The sequence below is a fragment of the Gadus macrocephalus genome, chromosome 9, assembly GCF_031168955.1.
Source record: "Gadus macrocephalus chromosome 9, ASM3116895v1".
Lineage (NCBI taxonomy): Eukaryota > Metazoa > Chordata > Actinopteri > Gadiformes > Gadidae > Gadus > Gadus macrocephalus.
Window position 1 is genome coordinate 21,821,817 of NC_082390.1, and position 19,219 is coordinate 21,841,035.

At 45.3% G+C, this 19,219-nt stretch overlaps 1 protein-coding gene across 3 annotated transcripts in view; it reads right to left on the reverse strand.

Moving 5' to 3' along the window:
• itpr2 (inositol 1,4,5-trisphosphate receptor, type 2) overlaps positions 1-19,219 on the reverse strand; it is a 128,368-nt gene that overhangs the window by 45,167 nt on the left and 63,982 nt on the right. For 2 of the 3 annotated variants that reach the window (XM_060061444.1, XM_060061442.1), the window contains exons 2-17: positions 16,865-16,935; positions 16,160-16,278; positions 15,975-16,061; positions 13,730-13,888; positions 11,821-11,919; positions 10,868-10,951; positions 9,842-9,988; positions 8,757-8,852; positions 6,970-7,023; positions 5,266-5,417; positions 4,044-4,143; positions 3,274-3,434; positions 2,977-3,118; positions 2,415-2,573; positions 846-1,018; positions 399-518 (exon numbers count right to left, since the gene is read on the reverse strand). In XM_060061444.1, the coding sequence (XP_059917427.1) occupies positions 399-518; positions 846-1,018; positions 2,415-2,573; positions 2,977-3,118; positions 3,274-3,434; positions 4,044-4,143; positions 5,266-5,417; positions 6,970-7,023; positions 8,757-8,852; positions 9,842-9,988; positions 10,868-10,951; positions 11,821-11,919; positions 13,730-13,888; positions 15,975-16,061; positions 16,160-16,278; positions 16,865-16,935 (1,923 nt within the window). The remainder of the gene's footprint in view (positions 1-398; positions 519-845; positions 1,019-2,414; positions 2,574-2,976; positions 3,119-3,273; positions 3,435-4,043; positions 4,144-5,265; positions 5,418-6,969; positions 7,024-8,756; positions 8,853-9,841; positions 9,989-10,867; positions 10,952-11,820; positions 11,920-13,729; positions 13,889-15,974; positions 16,062-16,159; positions 16,279-16,864; positions 16,936-19,219) is intronic. The other variant, XM_060061443.1, reaches the window with a different exon arrangement.

The following is a 19,219-nucleotide window of genomic DNA, read 5'->3' on the forward strand; positions in this document are numbered from 1 at the left end:
AGGAGAGAGGGTTAGGAGAAGGGGAGAAGAGAGGGAGGGAGAGGAGAAGGAAACCAAGAGGAAGAACAAGAAGAAGAAAAACAGGAAGAAAACACAGAGCACGATGAAGATGAAGACAAAGAGGAAGAGGTAGAAGAACGGGAGGAAGAGGAAAGAGAAGGAAATTAACAAAGGAAGAAGAGGGTGCAGAGGGGGGAGGAGGAGTGCGAAAGTAGGCTGACATTTTAAGAGATGTCCACCCAAAACTTTTTTTGTGCATTAAATAATGGAGAACTCAACATTGCTCATTCTCAGCATAACATCTCTGGACAGAGTGCAAAGAATTGCAACTCCTTGTAAGGAATTGATAGCGGCCGTCTTTGCAAAATCCCAGTGGAGAAGCGCGAGTTCGGACTGACTTGGTCTGGATGAGGATGTCTGCGTTGTTGGGGTTCAGCATGAATTTACAGATGAGCTCCTGGGTGACGGGGATGGCGGTGTTATTGGACACGCACAGGTCAGAGAGGTAGTCCAGGAACCTGGGGAAACAGGCCAAATCATGGACACGTTCTCTATCCTGTGGATCTGACCACATAAACCAGAAGGATCTCTGATGAAACAAATACAAGACACTGTTTGGGATGTTTTAAACAAGAGCTCAGAAAGAGGCGTCTGGTCTGAAGCTTGTCCATGCGCATTGGACGTATTGACATTTTACGTATTTAATACTATGTACTGGCCTCTTGTCTTTCCGACAGACTTGTATCGTTGCCATGGTTCGCCTCCGTTTGAATGTTAGAGGAAAGCCTAATCCCAACATGACTTAAAGAGGGTTCTCCTTTGAGAGGGAGGTTGAGCTCTCAGACCTGGGCTCTCGATTGCGTCTCAGGAGGTTCACGAAGGTCTCGATCTCCTTGGCGGTGATGTGCTTCTCCAGGAGCTTGCGGTTGTTGTGCAGCAGGGCAGTGATGGTGTCCTCGGCCAGGATCTCGTAGCCTATCTGGGACTGCATGATGGAGAACTTCTTGGCAATGTATTCCTGAGGGGGGAGTTGACAGCTTGGTGAGCACTTCGGAATGAACCATCATGGCCTCAGATGTTTGAGCAGGTTCACAGAGGAAACACACTATCCATTGAGATGCTGGGAGTAGGGCGATACAGTGCTGAACAGGGGTGTTGGGGGCCCCTGGTCAGGCTCCAGCGGCCCCTGAAGCCACAGCACTGACCATCTGCCCTGAGCAGCTCCATGACAGATGGACGACGTTTCTTGGTGAACCTCTCAGTAGTCACCAAGCAGTAATAAGGTCAAACTAAGGATCACCCCTCAAACCAAGCTGCTCTTTTACTAAATGCAGGTGCCACAAGACACACTTGATTGAAACCCTGAAATGGTTATGACTGGCTGAGATGTACTCTAAATGATTATCAGGGCTGATTGGTCCAACAGGGCTGAGGCCTGGACTTCAGCAGGGTCGGGTGTATCTGGGCTCGTCAGCAGCAGGCTGAAGACACAATCTGGGCCGTTTCTACACTAGCAACTCTGCTCTACAGCGCTGCATCTCATCGACTTACAACAAGCTTGTTTAGACGAGCGACGTAATTACAGACAGAAGCAATCCATTTAGGATGTATAGCAAGGAGGAGCGAGGGAGGAGATAGGAAGATCTAATTGGTCTCATGGCTGCAGTCACAACGCAGTCTGTCAACAGTGCTGCAGCTGATAAAGGCCAGAGACAGAAGCGGTATTAAAGGTCTGTGATTTATCCACACGTTGACAGCTTGTTTGCTCTGAGGTTGGACTGTTTGTTCTGAGGTTGGACTGTTTGTTTGTTCTGAGGTTGGACTGTTTGTTTGTTCTGAGGTTGGACTGTTTGTTTGTTCTGAGGTTGGACTGTTTGTTTGTTCTAAGGTTGGACTGTTTGTTTGTTCTAAGGTTGGACTGTTTGTTCTGAGGTTGGACTGTTTGTTTGTTCTAAGGTTGGACTGTTTGTTTGTTCTAAGGTTGGACTGTTTGTTTGTTCTAAGGTTGGACTGTTTGTACGTTCTGAGGTTGGTCTGTTTGTTTGTTCTAAGGTTGGACTGTTTGCTCTGAGGTTGGACTGCTTGGCGGTTGGTGTGTTCCTGTGCTGGCTGCTCTATCTCCTTTAGGATCTCAAGGTCCAGTTGCCTTTTACCTGGTCCTGTTCAGCCTAACGTTGAGCTATAGAGGAGCAAAACAGCGGGAAATAGTTAACAATGTATCCTAGCAACGCACAATGCTAGGCGCCGTGCCTGAGCATTCACATGAACGTGCATCACTCAGCCGTAGTCAGGAACAGGCTTTGACCGGTTTGATTGGTGAAATTGGGACTTGAAGTCCCTTTGAAAGACTGGTCTTAACAAAGACTCAGCTGTTAGGCCCAGGCTTAGTGAGGCCCAGCTCGTGGGGGTCTTGCCTGGTTCTTGCGGTAGTCCTGCTGCGAGTGGCGCAGCACCCGGTAGCAGAGTCTCAGCATGTACTTGAAGTGAGCGTAGCGCTGGTCCCCCAAGTCCTCCAGCTTCAGCATGGGCCCGTCGCCCAGGTCTGTGAACGGGGCCTTCAGGATGCCGAAGATCTGGAGCACGGGAAAGGACACACACACACACACACACACACACACACACACACACACACACACACACACACACACACACACACACACACACACACACACACACACACACACACACACACACACACACTTTATACTTTATTAAGCATTCCCCATTGGAGGTAATCTAATTGGAGTTAAATGCTAAGCAGTCTGTATTCCTTTCAGCACAATCCGTCTGGCCAGTGCATCGCCAACAACACTGATCAGTTTCATCTCTGATAACCCTGCTCTCATTACGTCTGTTACACTCATTAATAAGGCAGTCATGACTACTGGCACACCCAATATATTAGTTGCAGGATAATAATGCGCGCGTGCATGTGCGTGCACTTGTGGGTGTGTATGTGTGTGTATAGTGACAGACCTGAGCGAGTATGTTTTGCTCCCTCATGAGTTTCTGCCGCTCCCGGTTGGGTCTGGAGATGGCCACCGACAGAACGTCTTGGCCGTTGTTCACCGCTTCACAGACAAAGAACACTAGGTCCTCCAAGAGCTTCGTCACAAACCTGGAATCCACAGGGAGAAGAAGGGCATGAACAAGGCCCCAGATGAGAGGCTTGAACTGATGGGGGATTTGATACTTGGTGGTTGTGTTGCTGGGGGTTGTGTTGCCGGGGGTTGTGTTGCCGGTGGTTGTGTTGCCGGTGGTGTGCCAGCGTACCTGCGTTCGTTCTGAGCGATGTTTCCATACTGTAGCTTGCGGACAGTGGACTCCAGCACATGGTTGGCATCGTTGGCAAAGTCCAGGTCTCGGACCTCGGACAGCGGCACGGACACGATGGCAAACGCCTCCTTGTCCTCTTTGGTGGAGCAGGTGCCGATCTACGGCATCAGGATAGAGTCAAAGCACAAACCATCGACAAGATGAGATGAGATAGGGTAAGATGAGATATACTGGTATTAATCCTGGGAGGGAAATTCAGGTGTCATAGCAGCAACAGCAGTGAGATGAGTACAGAACCAAACCAAGATAATTTGTATACAAATATAGATAATATAAATATAGAAAAATCTATGCGGACCCTAGATATCTGAATTGGAAATCTGACAAGTGTATGATTGAACATATGTATGTATCAATAAACCAAAATATGTAGATATTATATCAATCAAAAGCTTTAGTCTGTACATGTACATACATGAATGAGTGAATATGAGTTCATGATGAATGCAGCAGTAGTTAAGGGTCCAATGTAAGTAAAAGACATGAAACAATACATATCAATGTTTATGCATTATAATAAGGATTTATAATCCTAACTGTGTGCAAGTCTTTGCAAGTGTGTGTATGTGAGTGAGTGAGTGTGTACATATGTTTTTACCCATAGCAAGACTGCCATGACGAACTTGCGTTTGCGTCTCCTAATGTTGGTCAGGTTGTGTTGTGTTTGTGTTGTGTTTGTGTTGTGTTTGTGTTGGCGTGCGGCTGACCTTGAGCATGACCGGCCGCTCCTCCTCAGTGTCGATGGGGAAGTTGGTGCTGGTCACCCAGGTGTTGGTGCACAGGTGCCTCAGCCTCACATAGGAGTTCCTGCTCATCACAACAGACCCACACCCAACGTCACACAACACACACACAGTTTGGAATATTGCAAAACATATCTACATTAAATATAACCATCCGCCCAGCTAGTGAGAGAGTGAGTGAGTGAGTGAATGACAGAGAGAGTGAGTGATTGAGTGAGTGAGTGTGTCTGTGAATGAGTGAGTGTGTCTGTGAATGAGTGAGTGAGTGAGCGTGTCTGTGAATGAGTGAGTGAGTGTGTCTGTGAATGAGTGAGTGAGTGAGTGATTGATTGGGTGAGTGAGCGTGTCTGTGAATGAGTGAGTTTGTCTGTGAATGAGTGAGTGAGTGAGCGTGTCTGTGAATGAGTGAGTTTGTCTGTGAATGAGTGAGTTCAGGGCCGCTACTGGCCGTTTCGGTGCCCTACGCGAGCGGGGGGGTGGAGACTCTTTTTATATATTAGGTAAAAACATCTAATCTGCTGAAATTGAGTGATAGGTTATACAATTAAGAAAAAACAACGGTGGGCCTCGTCATAACTCATTCATATATTCTTTTAATTCAATAATGTTATATATATATTTTTTTTTTTACAAACCTTAATTTTTGGTATTTGGTACCCTACACACTCTGCGTACTCTGCGTATAGAGAGCGGAGGGCCTGAGTGAGTGTGTCTGTGAATGAGTGAGTGAGTGAGTGAGTGAGTGAGTGAGTGAGTGAGTGAGTGAGTGAGTGTGTGTGTCTGTGAATGAGTGAGTGAGTGAGTGTGTCTGTGAGTGAGTGAGTGAGTGTGTCTGAGAATGAGTGAGTGAGTGAGTGTGTCTGTGAGTAAGTGAGTGCGTCTGTGAGTAAGTGAGTGAGTGAGTGTGTCTGTGAATGAGTGAGTGTGTCTGTGAATGAGTGAGTGAGTGTGTCTGTGAATGAGTGAGTGAGTGAGTGTGTCTGTGAGTAAGTGAGTGAGTGAGTGAGTGTGTCTGTGAGTAAGTGAGTGAGTGAGTGAGTGTGTCTGTGAATGAGTGAGTGTGTCTGTGAATGAGTGAGTGAGTGAGTGAGTGAGTGAGTGAGTGAGTGAGTGAGTGTGTCTGTGAGTGAGTGAGTGTGTCTGTGAATGAGTGAGTGAGTGAGTGAGTCAGTGTGTGTGAGCTGACCTGGGCACCAGACAGTCAGCCCTCTGCAGTGTGGTGGCGTCCAGCTCAAACAGCGAGGCGATGTCGTTGCCGTGCGGCACGGAGACGAGCACGAAGTTGATCTTGTCGGCCGCCTGGCGCTTCCTCTTGGAGAACAGCGTCTCCGTCTCGCTCTGGTGCAGAAGCAGGAGCCATGGTGGAGGGGAAGATCACAGTCATTTGGCATTGTGCAACGCCAGATATTATTCCATTATACATGCAGACCTGCTTCTTCAAATATTTGAGCTTCATTTTTATTCCATATTAATAAGACTATTAATAATGGTATTATGCTTTTTACACGCACACACACACACACACACACCCCCTGATGTTCATTCCTTCATGAAGAGAGAGGTATCCAGGAGTCTATACAGGGTATTGTGGCCACACAGCCCAGAGCCCTTCCTCCTCTGCCTGCTGCGCCAGACACCGTGCTGCGCTCTGCGCTGCAGAAGGTGAGGTGGCGTGGGCTGCTGTATGCGTTGCAGAGGATAACAGATACTAATGGTGGGGCTTAATTTCTCCCCGAGCTCTGTGCATCCACCGAGGTCCCTGACACACGGCAATCAACTCTCCTCCCCATGCTCTCCTCCCACAGCCCCTCTTCACTCTCCTGTTCTCCCATTCTCTCCTCCTCGCCCATCCTCCCCTCCCCATTCCTCTCTCCCATCCTCCCCACTCCTCTCTCTCCCCTCCCCTCCTCCTCCCCCTGACTCAGCCCCAGGCTCAGTAGCGGCAGGCTGAAAGGAGGAGAAATCAGACAGCACGTCTCCCCCTCAGAGGGCACCCAGCCACCAGACGTTATGTAAGGCCCCCTTGTGTGTCTGAGTTGCTGCATGTGCATGCAAAAGCATGCGGTGGGTCTGAGAGGAGCTTTAGTGTGCGTGTGTGCGTGTGTGTGTGTGTGTGTGTGTGTGTGTGTGTGTGTGTGTGTGTGTGTGTGTGTGTGTGTGTGTGTGTGTGTGTGTGTGTGTCATACAGTGGCAGAATACAAATGAGGAAGGTAGCTAGGAGCCGAGAGAAAAGTCTGGATATGGATTCAGGGTTCAGCCAGTTTGGCAGACGATTTGTGCTTTTGTGTGTTCCTCTAATCGTGTTCCTGTGTGCGTGCATGTGTGTGAACCTTTGTGCGTTCGTGTGTGTGCCTCTGTGCGTGTGTTGGTGTTCCTGTGTATTCCTCTTTGTGTTTGTGTACGTGCGTATGTTCCTGTGTGTGTGCGCGTGTGCGTGTGTGTGTGCGTGTGTGTTGCAAGGATTGCATAACCACAGAACAAGGAGGCCTGAAAGACTGTAGAAACAAACTACCGCTGCTTCTGCTCCCCAGCTGTTTCTATCTCCTTGTGGGAAGAGACTGTCGGAGCCCAGTCAGACGGACTGCAACCAGATTCTGTCAAACTACCAACTCGGAGCAGGCCTGCTTTGAACAGCCTTTATTTCTAACATCAAATAGACCCGTTGGAGAGCACTGCAAACCTTCCAGAACATTGGTGACCCTTAAGAGTCCAGTATGTGATGTTTGGAACGTTCTTGTGGTGACGCTAATCTTGTACTGTACATTGATTGGTGCTGAGTGTGGTCATGGTGCTGCCACCTGGCCATCTTGGCCAGGTCATTTTCGTAAAAGAGATTTTAATCTCAATGAATTTCTACCTGGTTAAATAAAGGGTTGATTGATTGACTCACCTCTCCCTTGGTCTCCACGGGTTCATCTTTGAAATCTGGGTTCCCCTGTATCGACAACACAGCAAAGGACTCATGAAAGGGTGCAGGGCTTTGCAGTTAGTGATTTAGATCAAAAGGTGTGCTATTAATTGCCCAAAAACGATATGTTTTGCCAAAAGTTGTAGGCTTGTAGCTTGCAATTTCTACTTGGTGTTTTCTCCTTGACAACTGCTGAAGTCGAAACACTTAATTAACTAAACAATGTGTTTATCACTGAACTTCCGGCCATGCTGATTTGGAAGGTAGGTCAGTAGGTAAAGCAGGTTCTTTTCTTATAGCTATAGTCCTTGCAGGGCAAAGTTGTGAGCACCTATAAGCCGATGGTTTAATTCCCCTGACATTTCATGCCAAATCGACTCAATACTGTAGTCGTGGTGATGAGGCAGAAGGGGCCTTTATCGCTGACAGCCCAATGGGGCTGTCAGCGATGGGGGACGGAGATAGTCATTCCTAAGCGTTAATGCTAGACTGTCTTCAGCAGCCTGACATCCCTGCAGCCTGTTTAACATCTGAACCCATGGAAGCCCAACTCCTGAATGGAGACTCTAGAAAATGAATGGTGCTTCATAAAGATGTGAATACTGCCACCTACTGCAACCACACTTACTTTATTATAGTTCAGCTGACATTAAATTAATGTTGAATTTTTTATGGAGGGCAAGTTTAACCAAAATACTTTTAATGTGGTTATATGTCCTACATGATTGTCAACAAAGTAATCAATGCTATTTAAATGTGATTACTAAAATCTGACCGTAATTTAGAGACAACAAACACTAAGTTTGTGCCAGTCTCCCCAAAACACAATGTGACGTTCCACTGTGCTCAGAACGCAGGCGTCGTTTCCCGACCAAGAGATAGCCGAGGCGCGGTGTGAGTTGACGTTTGGAGCTCTGTCTGGGCGGTGTGTGTGTGGAGTTCTGTCTGGGTGGTGTGTGTGGAGAAATTAAGCTACTTCGACGCGTAAAACGCTAATAAGTGTCTATGGACGTGTGGATGAGTGTGGATGATTAGATGTGTGGATGTGGATGTTTGTTGAGTGTGGATGTGTGTGGAGTGTGAATGTGTGGATGGATGTGTGGATGGATGTGTGTGGATGTGTGTGTGGATGTGTGTGTGTGTGTGGATGTGTGTGCGTGGATGTGTGTGTGTGGATGTGTGTGTGTGGATGTGTTGGTGGATGTGTGGCTGTGTGTGTGGATGTGTGTGTGGATGTGTTGGTGGATGTGTGGGTGGATGTCTGTGTGGATGTGTGGGTGGATGTGTGTGGGTGGATGTCTGTGTGTGTGGCTGTGTGTGTGGATGTGTGGGTGGATGTGTGGGTGGATGTGTGGGTGGATGTCTGTGTATGTGTGTGTGGATGTGTTTGTGTGGATGTGTTGGTGTGTGGGTGGATGGTGTGTGGCTGTTTGCGGAGCTACGTGGCGCTCATTCTGTATAGCCGTTGATTTGTTGAATTCCAGCTAAAAACACTTGACTTTACTTCCTATTTAAAATAATTAAAAATAAATAAAAAGAGATCTACACATTAAACTGAACATTTGTTTTAAAAGAACTCATCAAATCAATGTCAGGATTAAAATAATACCACATATTTAACGAATTTATAGAAATATTTGTGTTTCTTATGTGTAAACACTAGCCGCCACTCCTTGGACCATAAACACAAATACAAAAGAAGGTGTGTTCTGTGGACTACACATACACACACACAAACACACCTATAAACACACACAAACACTCATTACCTCAGCAGCAAGGTAGTTCCCTGTTGCCAAGTGTTTAAAACGGAAGAGGCTGTTCCACTGTCCAGCTCCTCCACGACACGGGTCATAATGCACTACCTGTAGGGAGGAACAGAGCGATAATGCACTACCTGTAGGGAGGAACAGAGAGATAATGCACTACCTGTAGGGAGGAACAGAGAGATAATGCACTACCTGTAGGGAGGAACAGAGAGATAATGCCCTACCTTATGGGACCAACAGAGTGATAATAAACTACCTTATGGGACTAACAGAGTGATAATGCCCTACCTTATGGGACCAACAGGGTGATAATGCCCTACCTTATGGGACCAACAGAGTGATAATGAACTACCTTATGGGACCAACAGAGTGATAATGAACTACCTTATGGGACCAACAGAGTGATAATGCCCTACCTTATGGGACCAACAGAGTGATAATGAACTACCTTATGGGACCAACAGAGGGATAATGCCCTAACTTATGGGACCAACAGAGTGATAATGAACTACCTTATGGGACCAACAGAGGGATAATGCCCTAACTTATGGGACCAACAGAGGGATAAAGAACTACCTTATGGGACCAACAGAGTGATAATGCCCTACCTTATGGGACCAACAGAGGGATAAAGAACTACCTTATGGGAGGAACAGGGTGATATGAAATACAGGCTTGGAAGAAACAGGGGTCTTAATGTACAGGAATGTCTGATGCCTCAATCTGCACACACTACACTAGCGTCACTATCAGCAGACTAGTAAGAATCCAAGATAGCTAGAAGTATGGAAAGGGAAAGGATGGTGTTATTTTACATTTAATACAACAGGGCAATCTAATTCAATAGTATTAAGACAACATTTAAAACAACTATGCATTCATTTCCCAATTTGACCCCCATACACGATTACCAAATACATGTTCGATAAACATTGTTAAACAGAACTATTCTTTTGTTGATGAAGACATTGAGAGGCGTTTGGTGAGGCGGTGGTGTAGTGGGGTCTGAGGGGTGTTGGGTGTAGCGTTGGTTTAGTGTCTGAGAGGTGTTGGGTGTAGCCTGGGTGTAGTGTTGGTCTGGGTACCTCTATCTCCCAAAGGGCTTTGGAGCTGGTGGCAGAGGTGGCGGACTGACGCAGGGTGGTGCGAAGAAAGACGTGCTGCTTCTTCTTGTACTCGTCTCCCGTGAGGAACTTCTCCTGCTCGGCGTGGAACAGCCTCACCACGTCTCCCTGAGACCACAGCACGACTCATCAACGTGTTCAACGCCTGCTCTGATGTGTGATGTGGAGCAGCAGCCGTTTAGAGCACACTTTACTGAGTGGGACCATAGTGGGGAGGATTTAAAGATATAGACATAGTGGTGGCCTTCAGAAAGCTCTGGGATAAAATGTATTTACTGGAACTGCACAATCACAAAATGAAATAAAAAAGATACAGATAACCAACGTTATGCCTCTGTATCCTATGGCTACTTTGCATTCTCTTAAGTGGTTGAATTAGGTCGTGCAGCACTAGAAGGTTTTTAATTGTATGCTTTGATTGTTCTCAGCCTCTTTAGACTATGATATGACCTATATTTACGTTTACGTGTTCATGTTTATGATTTAAGAATGCTTAGCTAGAAGAATCTAAGTCCGAACCAGGGGGAGTATTCGTGCCCACCGAGAAGGCCCCTCAATAAGTGTGTGAACAGCTTGTTTGCGCAAAAACTTTATTTCTGCATCAGTGCGACATCAGACTGTGCAGTGGGTGGTGCTAAAGTGCAGAAGTCCCGCCTCCCGGCTACCCGCAATGTTTACTACTTCTCGGGGTTGAATTTGCTGACACAAAGCAAAGCGTTCGACCAATCGCAACAGAAAAGGTGTGCTGACCAATCACAGCAGACTGCTACTCGGGAGGGGGGCCTTACAGGGACATGAGACAAGACAGCTGATTTGGTTTTGCAGAAATTAATGATGTGAGAATAATAAGGGGTATTTTTAACATACAGGCATGTTACCCTATTCTAGTAGTGCCCCCAAATACAATTAGTAACCCTAAAAAAAGCATGATATTGGATAATATCATGCTTTTTTAACATGAAAATGGCAGGACGCAGTACCACTTACCCCCTTCAGCACGTCCTCTCTGTAATCGCTGAACTTCATGAACAAGGTCACCTTCCAGCTGGTGTTGCAGTTGACGGCATTAACCTAGGGGACACACGCAGAGGACACAATGAAGAGAAGACAGGGATTATTATGGGCTGGATCTTGGATTCTCAACAGGTGGGACGCGACCCTTAGTGGGTCAGAAGGGCCTAAAGTGTGGGTGAGACCATATGCCAAGCCTCAATTCAAATTGTTGTTTCAATGCTTACTGTTTCATTGAGCTGAGAACCTCTTGGTGCAGCTCTTTGTTTGCTTGATGTTTTTAACAGTACATTAAGGCATTGTTGATTAATGCAATATTGGTAAAATAATATCTATATTTTTGGCCTGGGACTTAGTGACTAATGACACACAGGGGGCCTGAACCAGTTGAGAACCGCTGAACTAAGGAGGAGCAGGATCTGGTCGTATACAAGACAAAAAAGAATGGGTTACGAGTTATGTTTTGAAAATTAATTTTGATTGGAATAATGATAAATGATGAGGAAAATAAGCCATTAACAATATAAAACAATGAGGTTGTCATGACAGTGAAAGATTAGAGACAACTATTTAAGTCTGGCGCCAAAGCTTAGAGCGGTAATGTGGAGGATCTTCATGTGAATAGATCTCTGTTTAGACACTAACTAAGGCCACATGAGGTAACATGGTGACGAGCCTATGGCCCGTGATGAAAGCCCTGTCGTATGCTGATGTTACCAAGTGGGTGACGCCAGCTTCACCCATGAGCTCTATGGGAACAACTATTGCCTATCGCCAAAGAGAACCACACAAAATCTTTAAATACCGCAACATTTTATAAATGCATCCATCTTATTAGTAAAAAAATTATGCATTATATGTTTTCCAGCCCTGTCTTTGTCGACAATGCTGGTTCAGGTATTGTGTGTTGATAGCCGGTGCAGGCCTACCTCCTTGTAGCCAGTGTTGTCCAGCAGCTCGATGTTGCTGGCGTGGAGGGGTTGTCCTGCGTTAACGGGCATCAACACCACCTTGTCTCCAACCACCACCTGCCCTCAAAGCACAGAACCTTTTACACCCATGAAAAGGAACTGGACATCATTGCAACACTTTGAACTCACGACAATGTGCCCATGCAAGGAGATCTATCTACCTTATGCATACTACCAACAACACAACAAACTGCATCCCTCAGTGCTTCACTCAGTGCCTTGGTGCGAGGACCTGTTGGAACCCCCCAAGGTGTTCCAACACCTCAAGGTGTTCCAACAGGTCTGTTAGTACAACGTGAGTCAACGCCAAGACAGGACCAGCCAGTGGTGTTGCTGCATCGCAGCTTCTTCCTTCTTCTGTCCACCAATCGGAATACTCTTTCGTCAATTCATACAGCATCCATGCAGCCACAAACAAGCATAGCGCAGCTCTAAATGTTGAGCCAATCCATTCCACACTATAGTAAATGTGATGAAAACTTAGCTAGAAGGAATTACAGTTAATGGTTCTCACGAAAGCCTAAACAACTGCATGCAACAAAAAAACATGCTTTCAAAATTCTAATGCCTATGTCAGAGAAAACACAAAAAACACATGCACACACAAGAGCAATACCTTCATTAAAAGGAAGCTAAAGCAAAAGAGAAGGACAAAAATCACAAATGTTAATAGGGCAGGAAAAACTAAACTAAACTGTGCTGTATGTAGAAACCAAAACACTTTATTTCCATCAGTGGAGGAGGGGATTAAACATTGGTTCCAGATTAAAAGTTATTTCTTGTGGGACACTTTCAGACGGCAAATATTTGATTTAATAGAGCATTATCATAGGAAGACACGCATGGTCTTAGGGAGACAATTGGGGAACAGGATTCCTACACGGAAGATTACCAACTGTGGTCCAAAGACTCACAGCCAACCTCTAAAGCCTCAACTAGAGTAACATCTCCCAGGTCTATTTTGTATAACTGGGTTGAAACAATGAATTAAAAAAGGTAGAACCAATCTAAAGTCTTCAGGGTGTTTATAACGGGGTGGTATATATAACGGGAACAATCACAAGACATGTTTGCTTGTAAAAACTCCTGTACCAACATGTCTTTGTAAGCCTGAACCAGCCCAATCTCAAAAGCTCATGTTTCATTTGCTCTGCAGATAAGGTCTGGCTCCCCTCCCATACAAAAACATGACTGCCCGGTATGAGAAAGGCCGACCAATCACAACCGTTTATCTGAAAGGAGGCTGGATGAAAACGATGACATGTAGGAGCGCAGTTAGAGGCATTTCAACAACAAAGATGCCTTCTGCTGATGCAGAACGGTTGGTTTATTCCGCTATCGAGACAGTGTTCAACGAACTGGATGGTATATTTTCACTAAAAGAAGACCAAACAACCACACTTAAAGCTTAGCCTCGTGGCTCAGTGCTACGTCACCAGTACCCTTGCTCTGATTGGTTGTATGCCTATTCAATGGCCTCCAGAGGCATTGTGGTCTGCGCCCCTTGGTGATGCCCCTTGGAAATCTAAGGCCAACTGAACGGTTCAGACTGACTGCAGTCTGCGATCCGTATCCGATGCTAAGCTACATCTTTGTAGTCCTGGGTTAAAGATATGAGGCCAGAAATCCTTTATGTCCCTAGTCTTGCTGACTGGGCCACATTCAATTAAAAATAATCCAATCACTGAATATGTGTGTATATAATTATTATTATTATTATGATGTTGTAGTAGTAGTAGCATTTTACCACCAGTGTCCAACCTTTATGGCTCCAGAAAATCCAAAAACTACCTGTGTCCCAGAGCCCATCCCGATTGAGTGTACGTTCCTCGCAGTGATGGTCACCCCTGGGACCCCCGGTACCTACGTTGTCGCCCTCGCTGCGGAGCTTCCAGAAGGGCTGGATGTAGAACCAGGAGCCCTCGTTGCCCGCCGGGTCCAGGGACACCCGCATGGCGTTCTTCTCCAGCAGCGCCGGGAGCCGCTTGTTCACCGTCAGGTACTTGTTGGACTTGATGTGCAGCAGCTGAAAAACACCAGAGTTACCTTAAAATACCAGTGACAACATCAGGAACCTTACAATACCAGTTAGAACACCAGTAACCTCAAAATACCAGTTACAACACAAGTAACCTTAAAACACCAGTTACAACACCAGGAACCAGTGACCATACAATACAACACCAGGGATAGGCCTTAAAATACCAGTTACAACCCCAGGAACCTTACAATACCAGTTACAACACCAGGAACCAATGACCAAACAATATCAGTTACAACACCAGGGACCTTACAATACCAGTGACAACACCAGGAACCTTTCAATACCAGTTACAAAACCAGTTACCTTAAAATACCAGTTACAACACCAGGAACCAGTGACCATACAATACCAGTTACAACCCAAGGAACCTTACAATACCAGTTACAACCCAAGGAACCTTACAATACCAGTTACAACACCAGGGACCTTACAATACCAGTTACAACACCAGGCACCAGTGACCTTTCAATACCAGTTACAACACCAGGGACCTTACAATACCAGTTACAACCCCAGGAACCATACAATACCAGTTACAACACCAGGAACCAATGACCATACAATACCAGTTACAACACCAGGGACCTTACAATACCAGTTACAACACCGGGCACCAGTGACCTTTCAATACCAGTTACAACACCAGTGACCTTTCAATACCAGTTACAACACCAGGGACCTTACAATGCCAGACACAACCCCAGGGACCTTGCAATACCAGTTACAACACCAGGAACCAGTGACCTTTCAATACCAGTTACAACACCAGTGACCTTTCAATACCAGTTACAACACCAGTGACCTTTCAATACCAGTTACAACACCATTGACCTTACAATGCCAGTCACAACACCAGGGACCTTGAAATACCAGTTACAACACCAGGAACCAGTGACCTTTCAATCCCAATTACAACCGCAGGGACCAGTGACCATACAAAAATCTCTACTTCCAATACCAGTTCACTTCCAATAGCAGGGACCAGTTCACTTCCAATAGCAGGGACCAGTTCACTTCCAATAGCAGGGACCAGTTCACTTTAAATACCTGGGACCAGTTCACTTCCAATAGCAGGGACCAGTTCACTTTCAATACCAGGGACCAGTACACTTTAAATACCAGGTACCAGTTAACTTCCAATACCAGGGACCAGTTCACTTTAAATACCAGGTACCAGTTAACTTTAAATACCATGTACCAGTTCACTTGAAATACCAGGGACCAGTTCACTTTCAATACCATGGACCAGTACACTTTAAATACCAGAGACCAGTTCACTTCCAATACAAGGGACCAGTTCACTTTAAATACCAGGTACCAGTTCACTTTAAATACCAGGGACCAGTTCCCTTTAAATACCAGGGACCAGCTCACTTTAATCAGTCCAAGGTTGGTTGTTTTTTCAAGGTTTTATTTATCCAAGAGATATATGTAGAATGTCTTATAAAAGGGTTTTATCAACGCTGTACACTTGAACATCATACCATCAAGTACTATGTGGTGTAACGATGGAACTGATAACACTCTTTATGACAACACATCAGAGTTAGACATTCTGAGCATCAGATGTCACCAGCTACTGACGGGTTAGATACTGTTCATGAACATATTATCACTGTGCATTTGAGGTCCTTCCATGCAAAATATTGACATACAAGGCATCTTTCCTACAAAAGCCTTGTGCGTCATATATATATTAATATACCTGCTCTATGATATGACATTTCATACTTTCATAGGGAATATTCTTGGATATCAATAACATACTTCACTCTTGTGGAATTAATATCATTATTATGGTGGTGTTTTGCCTTGTGATTGAAATGTTTACACCTCCTTCATGTATTCTGCCGACCGTAGACAGCCTAATGTACTGTAACTCCATACATAAGAAAGTATACGTTGTTTAAAGGCAGGTAGTGTTTCTTTTAAATGTACAGCAGTACTACATCTAGATGTCAAGCTTTGGCTTGGAGAGACACAACCTTGGTCAACAGAAACAAAAAAGGAGTAGAAGTGGAGGAGACTGACATGTTTGAGATAATAGTACCTGAACCTGAACAAGTACCTGAACAACACTACTGTATTTAACCACTTCCCCCAGGAGCTTCTTGTTCTCCGAATCGTTCTGCTTCTGCTCCAACTCTGCTGCATGCTGGGTAATGGAACAACATTATTTTTTCATATGAACACAGAAGAACACTTCTTGTATTGAAGGTGTAATCATGAAGTGTTTTCAGGGCGGTGGGACACCTGTAGCTTCTTGAAGAGCTCTCCCTGTGTGTTGGTGTTCCCTTGCTTCCCCTGCTTGGCCTTCCAGAACTGCTTCTGGGCCGAGTACCTGTTCATGGGACACACCTTGAAGAGGCAGTCTGGGGAGAGAAGGCTGTGTGTCATTGGCTGTGTCAACGTGGAGACCTCAGAGCCACAAAGGGCTTCACATGAATCATAAAGGAAAGCAACAAAGACAAGTATGAAACGGTAACAAGAAACCACCCATAATCTACCTTAGGAAAATTAAAGTGATCATACATATCATCATAATTTATTAATGACATCTTTATTATAGTGTATAGAGTCGTTTTCTTTGGTTTAAAACGTTGTAACATGCCTTATATGTCCATCAACATAATAATCAATGCATTTCACTTTTACTAAAGTAAAACAGGAGTAAAATCCTGTGATTTTTTCAGTCTCCCAAAAACTCTATGAACGTTCCTCTCTGATGAGTCTGGGGGCGGGGGGGTGCAGCATACGAGGAGGACATACATGAAAGAGTTCCTAGAAGGACTAGAAGGTTACACACATGAAAGGAACCTCACTTTGGTAGAACATAGGTCACCATTGGACACAAAAAGTGTCCAATGGTGACCTATGGCGGAGTGTGTATACAGTATACTCCTTCCATTGGAGTGTGTATACAATAATTTGAGTAAGAGGCCGCACATGCACGCACACCTCTGAATTTCTTGGGTGGGTTGGCCAGGTCTCCGGCCTCTGGTTGGACCACACAACGGTCGTCCACCAACCTGGAGAGAAGAAAAACATTTAGAATACTTCACCTCCCATTTCAACACACACACACACACACACACACACACACACACACACACACACACACACACACACACACACACACACTTTATATGTCTGGTTTGACAGGGATACGGTGAAACTGGGTCATTTCTGTTGAACATGAATACATTTCTCTGAACTGGAGACTTGGCTCAATACCAACAAAAAAGATATTCTTTCAAATTTAAATATAAAAAAAAGAGAAAACTATGGCCAGTGATGTACAACACCAGACTTGGTACAAAACATTGTCCCCATCCCTTATAAATAAAGGGCTCTTAGACCTCCAGGCCCCCTCTGTTGGCCTGGAGGCCTTGGGGAGGTGGTCTCTCATGGGGAGGAGTTCTCTCTGCTTTTTGGAGGATATCAACGAGACACAATCGATTTCCATGCTAGATATATCTTCAGATTTATTTTTTTCAAGCGATCTATTGAACCTACCCCTCCAGGTTCAATAGATCAACATATATTTACATTTTTTCTTCAAGTGATATATTCAACCTTCCCATGAAGCTTATGTAGCAGTGAGCATTAGAAGGGTTTAACCTCTGAGTGGTACGTGGATCTGAGACGGGAAGCCTTGTCACTACAGGAAGACATGGGAGCTTCTGTGTGTACATGATAACTACACACTGGCATCTGCTTGATAAGGTTTCCATCACTCTGGCCTTTTGGACTGTCCCTCAAGGAGCCAGGAACCAGAGAGAATTCACAAGGTACACGTCTATTGTACACTTTATGTTAGCCATGGATGTGATCCAGCTATGTTAAATAGTAAAGACGTAAACCTTAAGGTTCTGCGCCAACTGAAAGCCTCATGGTGACTGTTCGGAAGTCGTGTATCGAAAAGGTTCTCATAGCCGTGTAGTACTAGAGTATGCTTTGCACATGCCTCCTGAAACCACCGAAACAAACATCTAAAACAGATGTGATGCGCCTGTCGGCTGCGTCCGCCTCCCGGTGTCTGAGCTGTGACACCTCCCCTCCCCAACTCCCTTCCCCCCTCCCATATGTTTGTGATGTTTTGATGTGATGCTTATGTGTTGAGGTTTTTTTTTTGATAATCCCTACACTGTGCCCCCCTTATAGGAGCATAGTTTGGGGTATTGACAATTTTTTTCCCCTCGTTCCCTCTTGTCTTAGCTTTGAAACTTTCTTATATAATGCGGGCCGCATGGTTCTTCGTGAACAAGCGCCTGACGGTCTCTCCGTCCTGTCTCCCCACACTGTCTTCTATGTTTCTGGGACGGAATGTTACTGGGAATTTCCTCACTCTCCACCTCATCCCTAACTCTCCACCTCAAGCTGGTGTGTAGTGAGCGTTCTGGCGCCGATTGGTTGCCGTGCATCACCCAAGTGGGTGCTACATATTGGTGGTGGTTAGTGAGGTCCCCCCCTTTCTTTTGAGTGTTATTCTGTTTTGCTGTATGCTCTGTAAGGTGACCTTGGGTGTCTTGAAAGGCGCCTCTAAATTAAATGTATTATTATTATTATTTAGTAGAAGATGGGAGGCATATTATGGTTTTGTTAGCTGTTCTTGTGAGTTCTTTGGTATTAAAATCAATCTCAATCTCTCAGTCGTGTTTTTCCTGAACAAGAACCACACAGGTACTTTCACAGAGACAAGCTTAACTCTTTACTATCTGACAATTGGTCAGCTGTGTCACAAAGAAACCATTACACCCAGTGTTGGAGCACAGCAGTGGGACATGCATAGGCCATTCTATTCATTAGGCAAAAAACAAGGAGGTGACTCATCACACAATTTCCCCAATTCATACACAGCTGGAAGGCGTCAGAATGCTTCTCGCTTCCTTGTGTGCCATGACGCCCGCAGGACCTTAGACCCCTCACGGGCTGAGAAACCTATCAGTCAGCAACACTAGGATCCAATAGGAAGTACCACTGAGTGTGAAACTCCTAAACAGGAAGGCTAACAGGAAAGGCAGGTAGAAGTCATTAGAGCTCATAAATAATTAACCACAAATTCTCACATCCCAGCCAAGACGGAGAAAAGAGAAAAAAATAACAGAAACTATCTTGGTTTGTTTTCACCTGCCAACCAGCAGCCCTCAAACAGGAACAGAGTTAAACATAAACTAGCAGCAAGTCATTACCCAACAAAACACTGTGAGAAGGTTAAATATAGATATGAGGCATTTGTCAATGGATCAAAACCAATCATAGTTTTGAAATGCTTGACTTACTTTCATGTTTGGAGGATGTCAAGGCTATCAA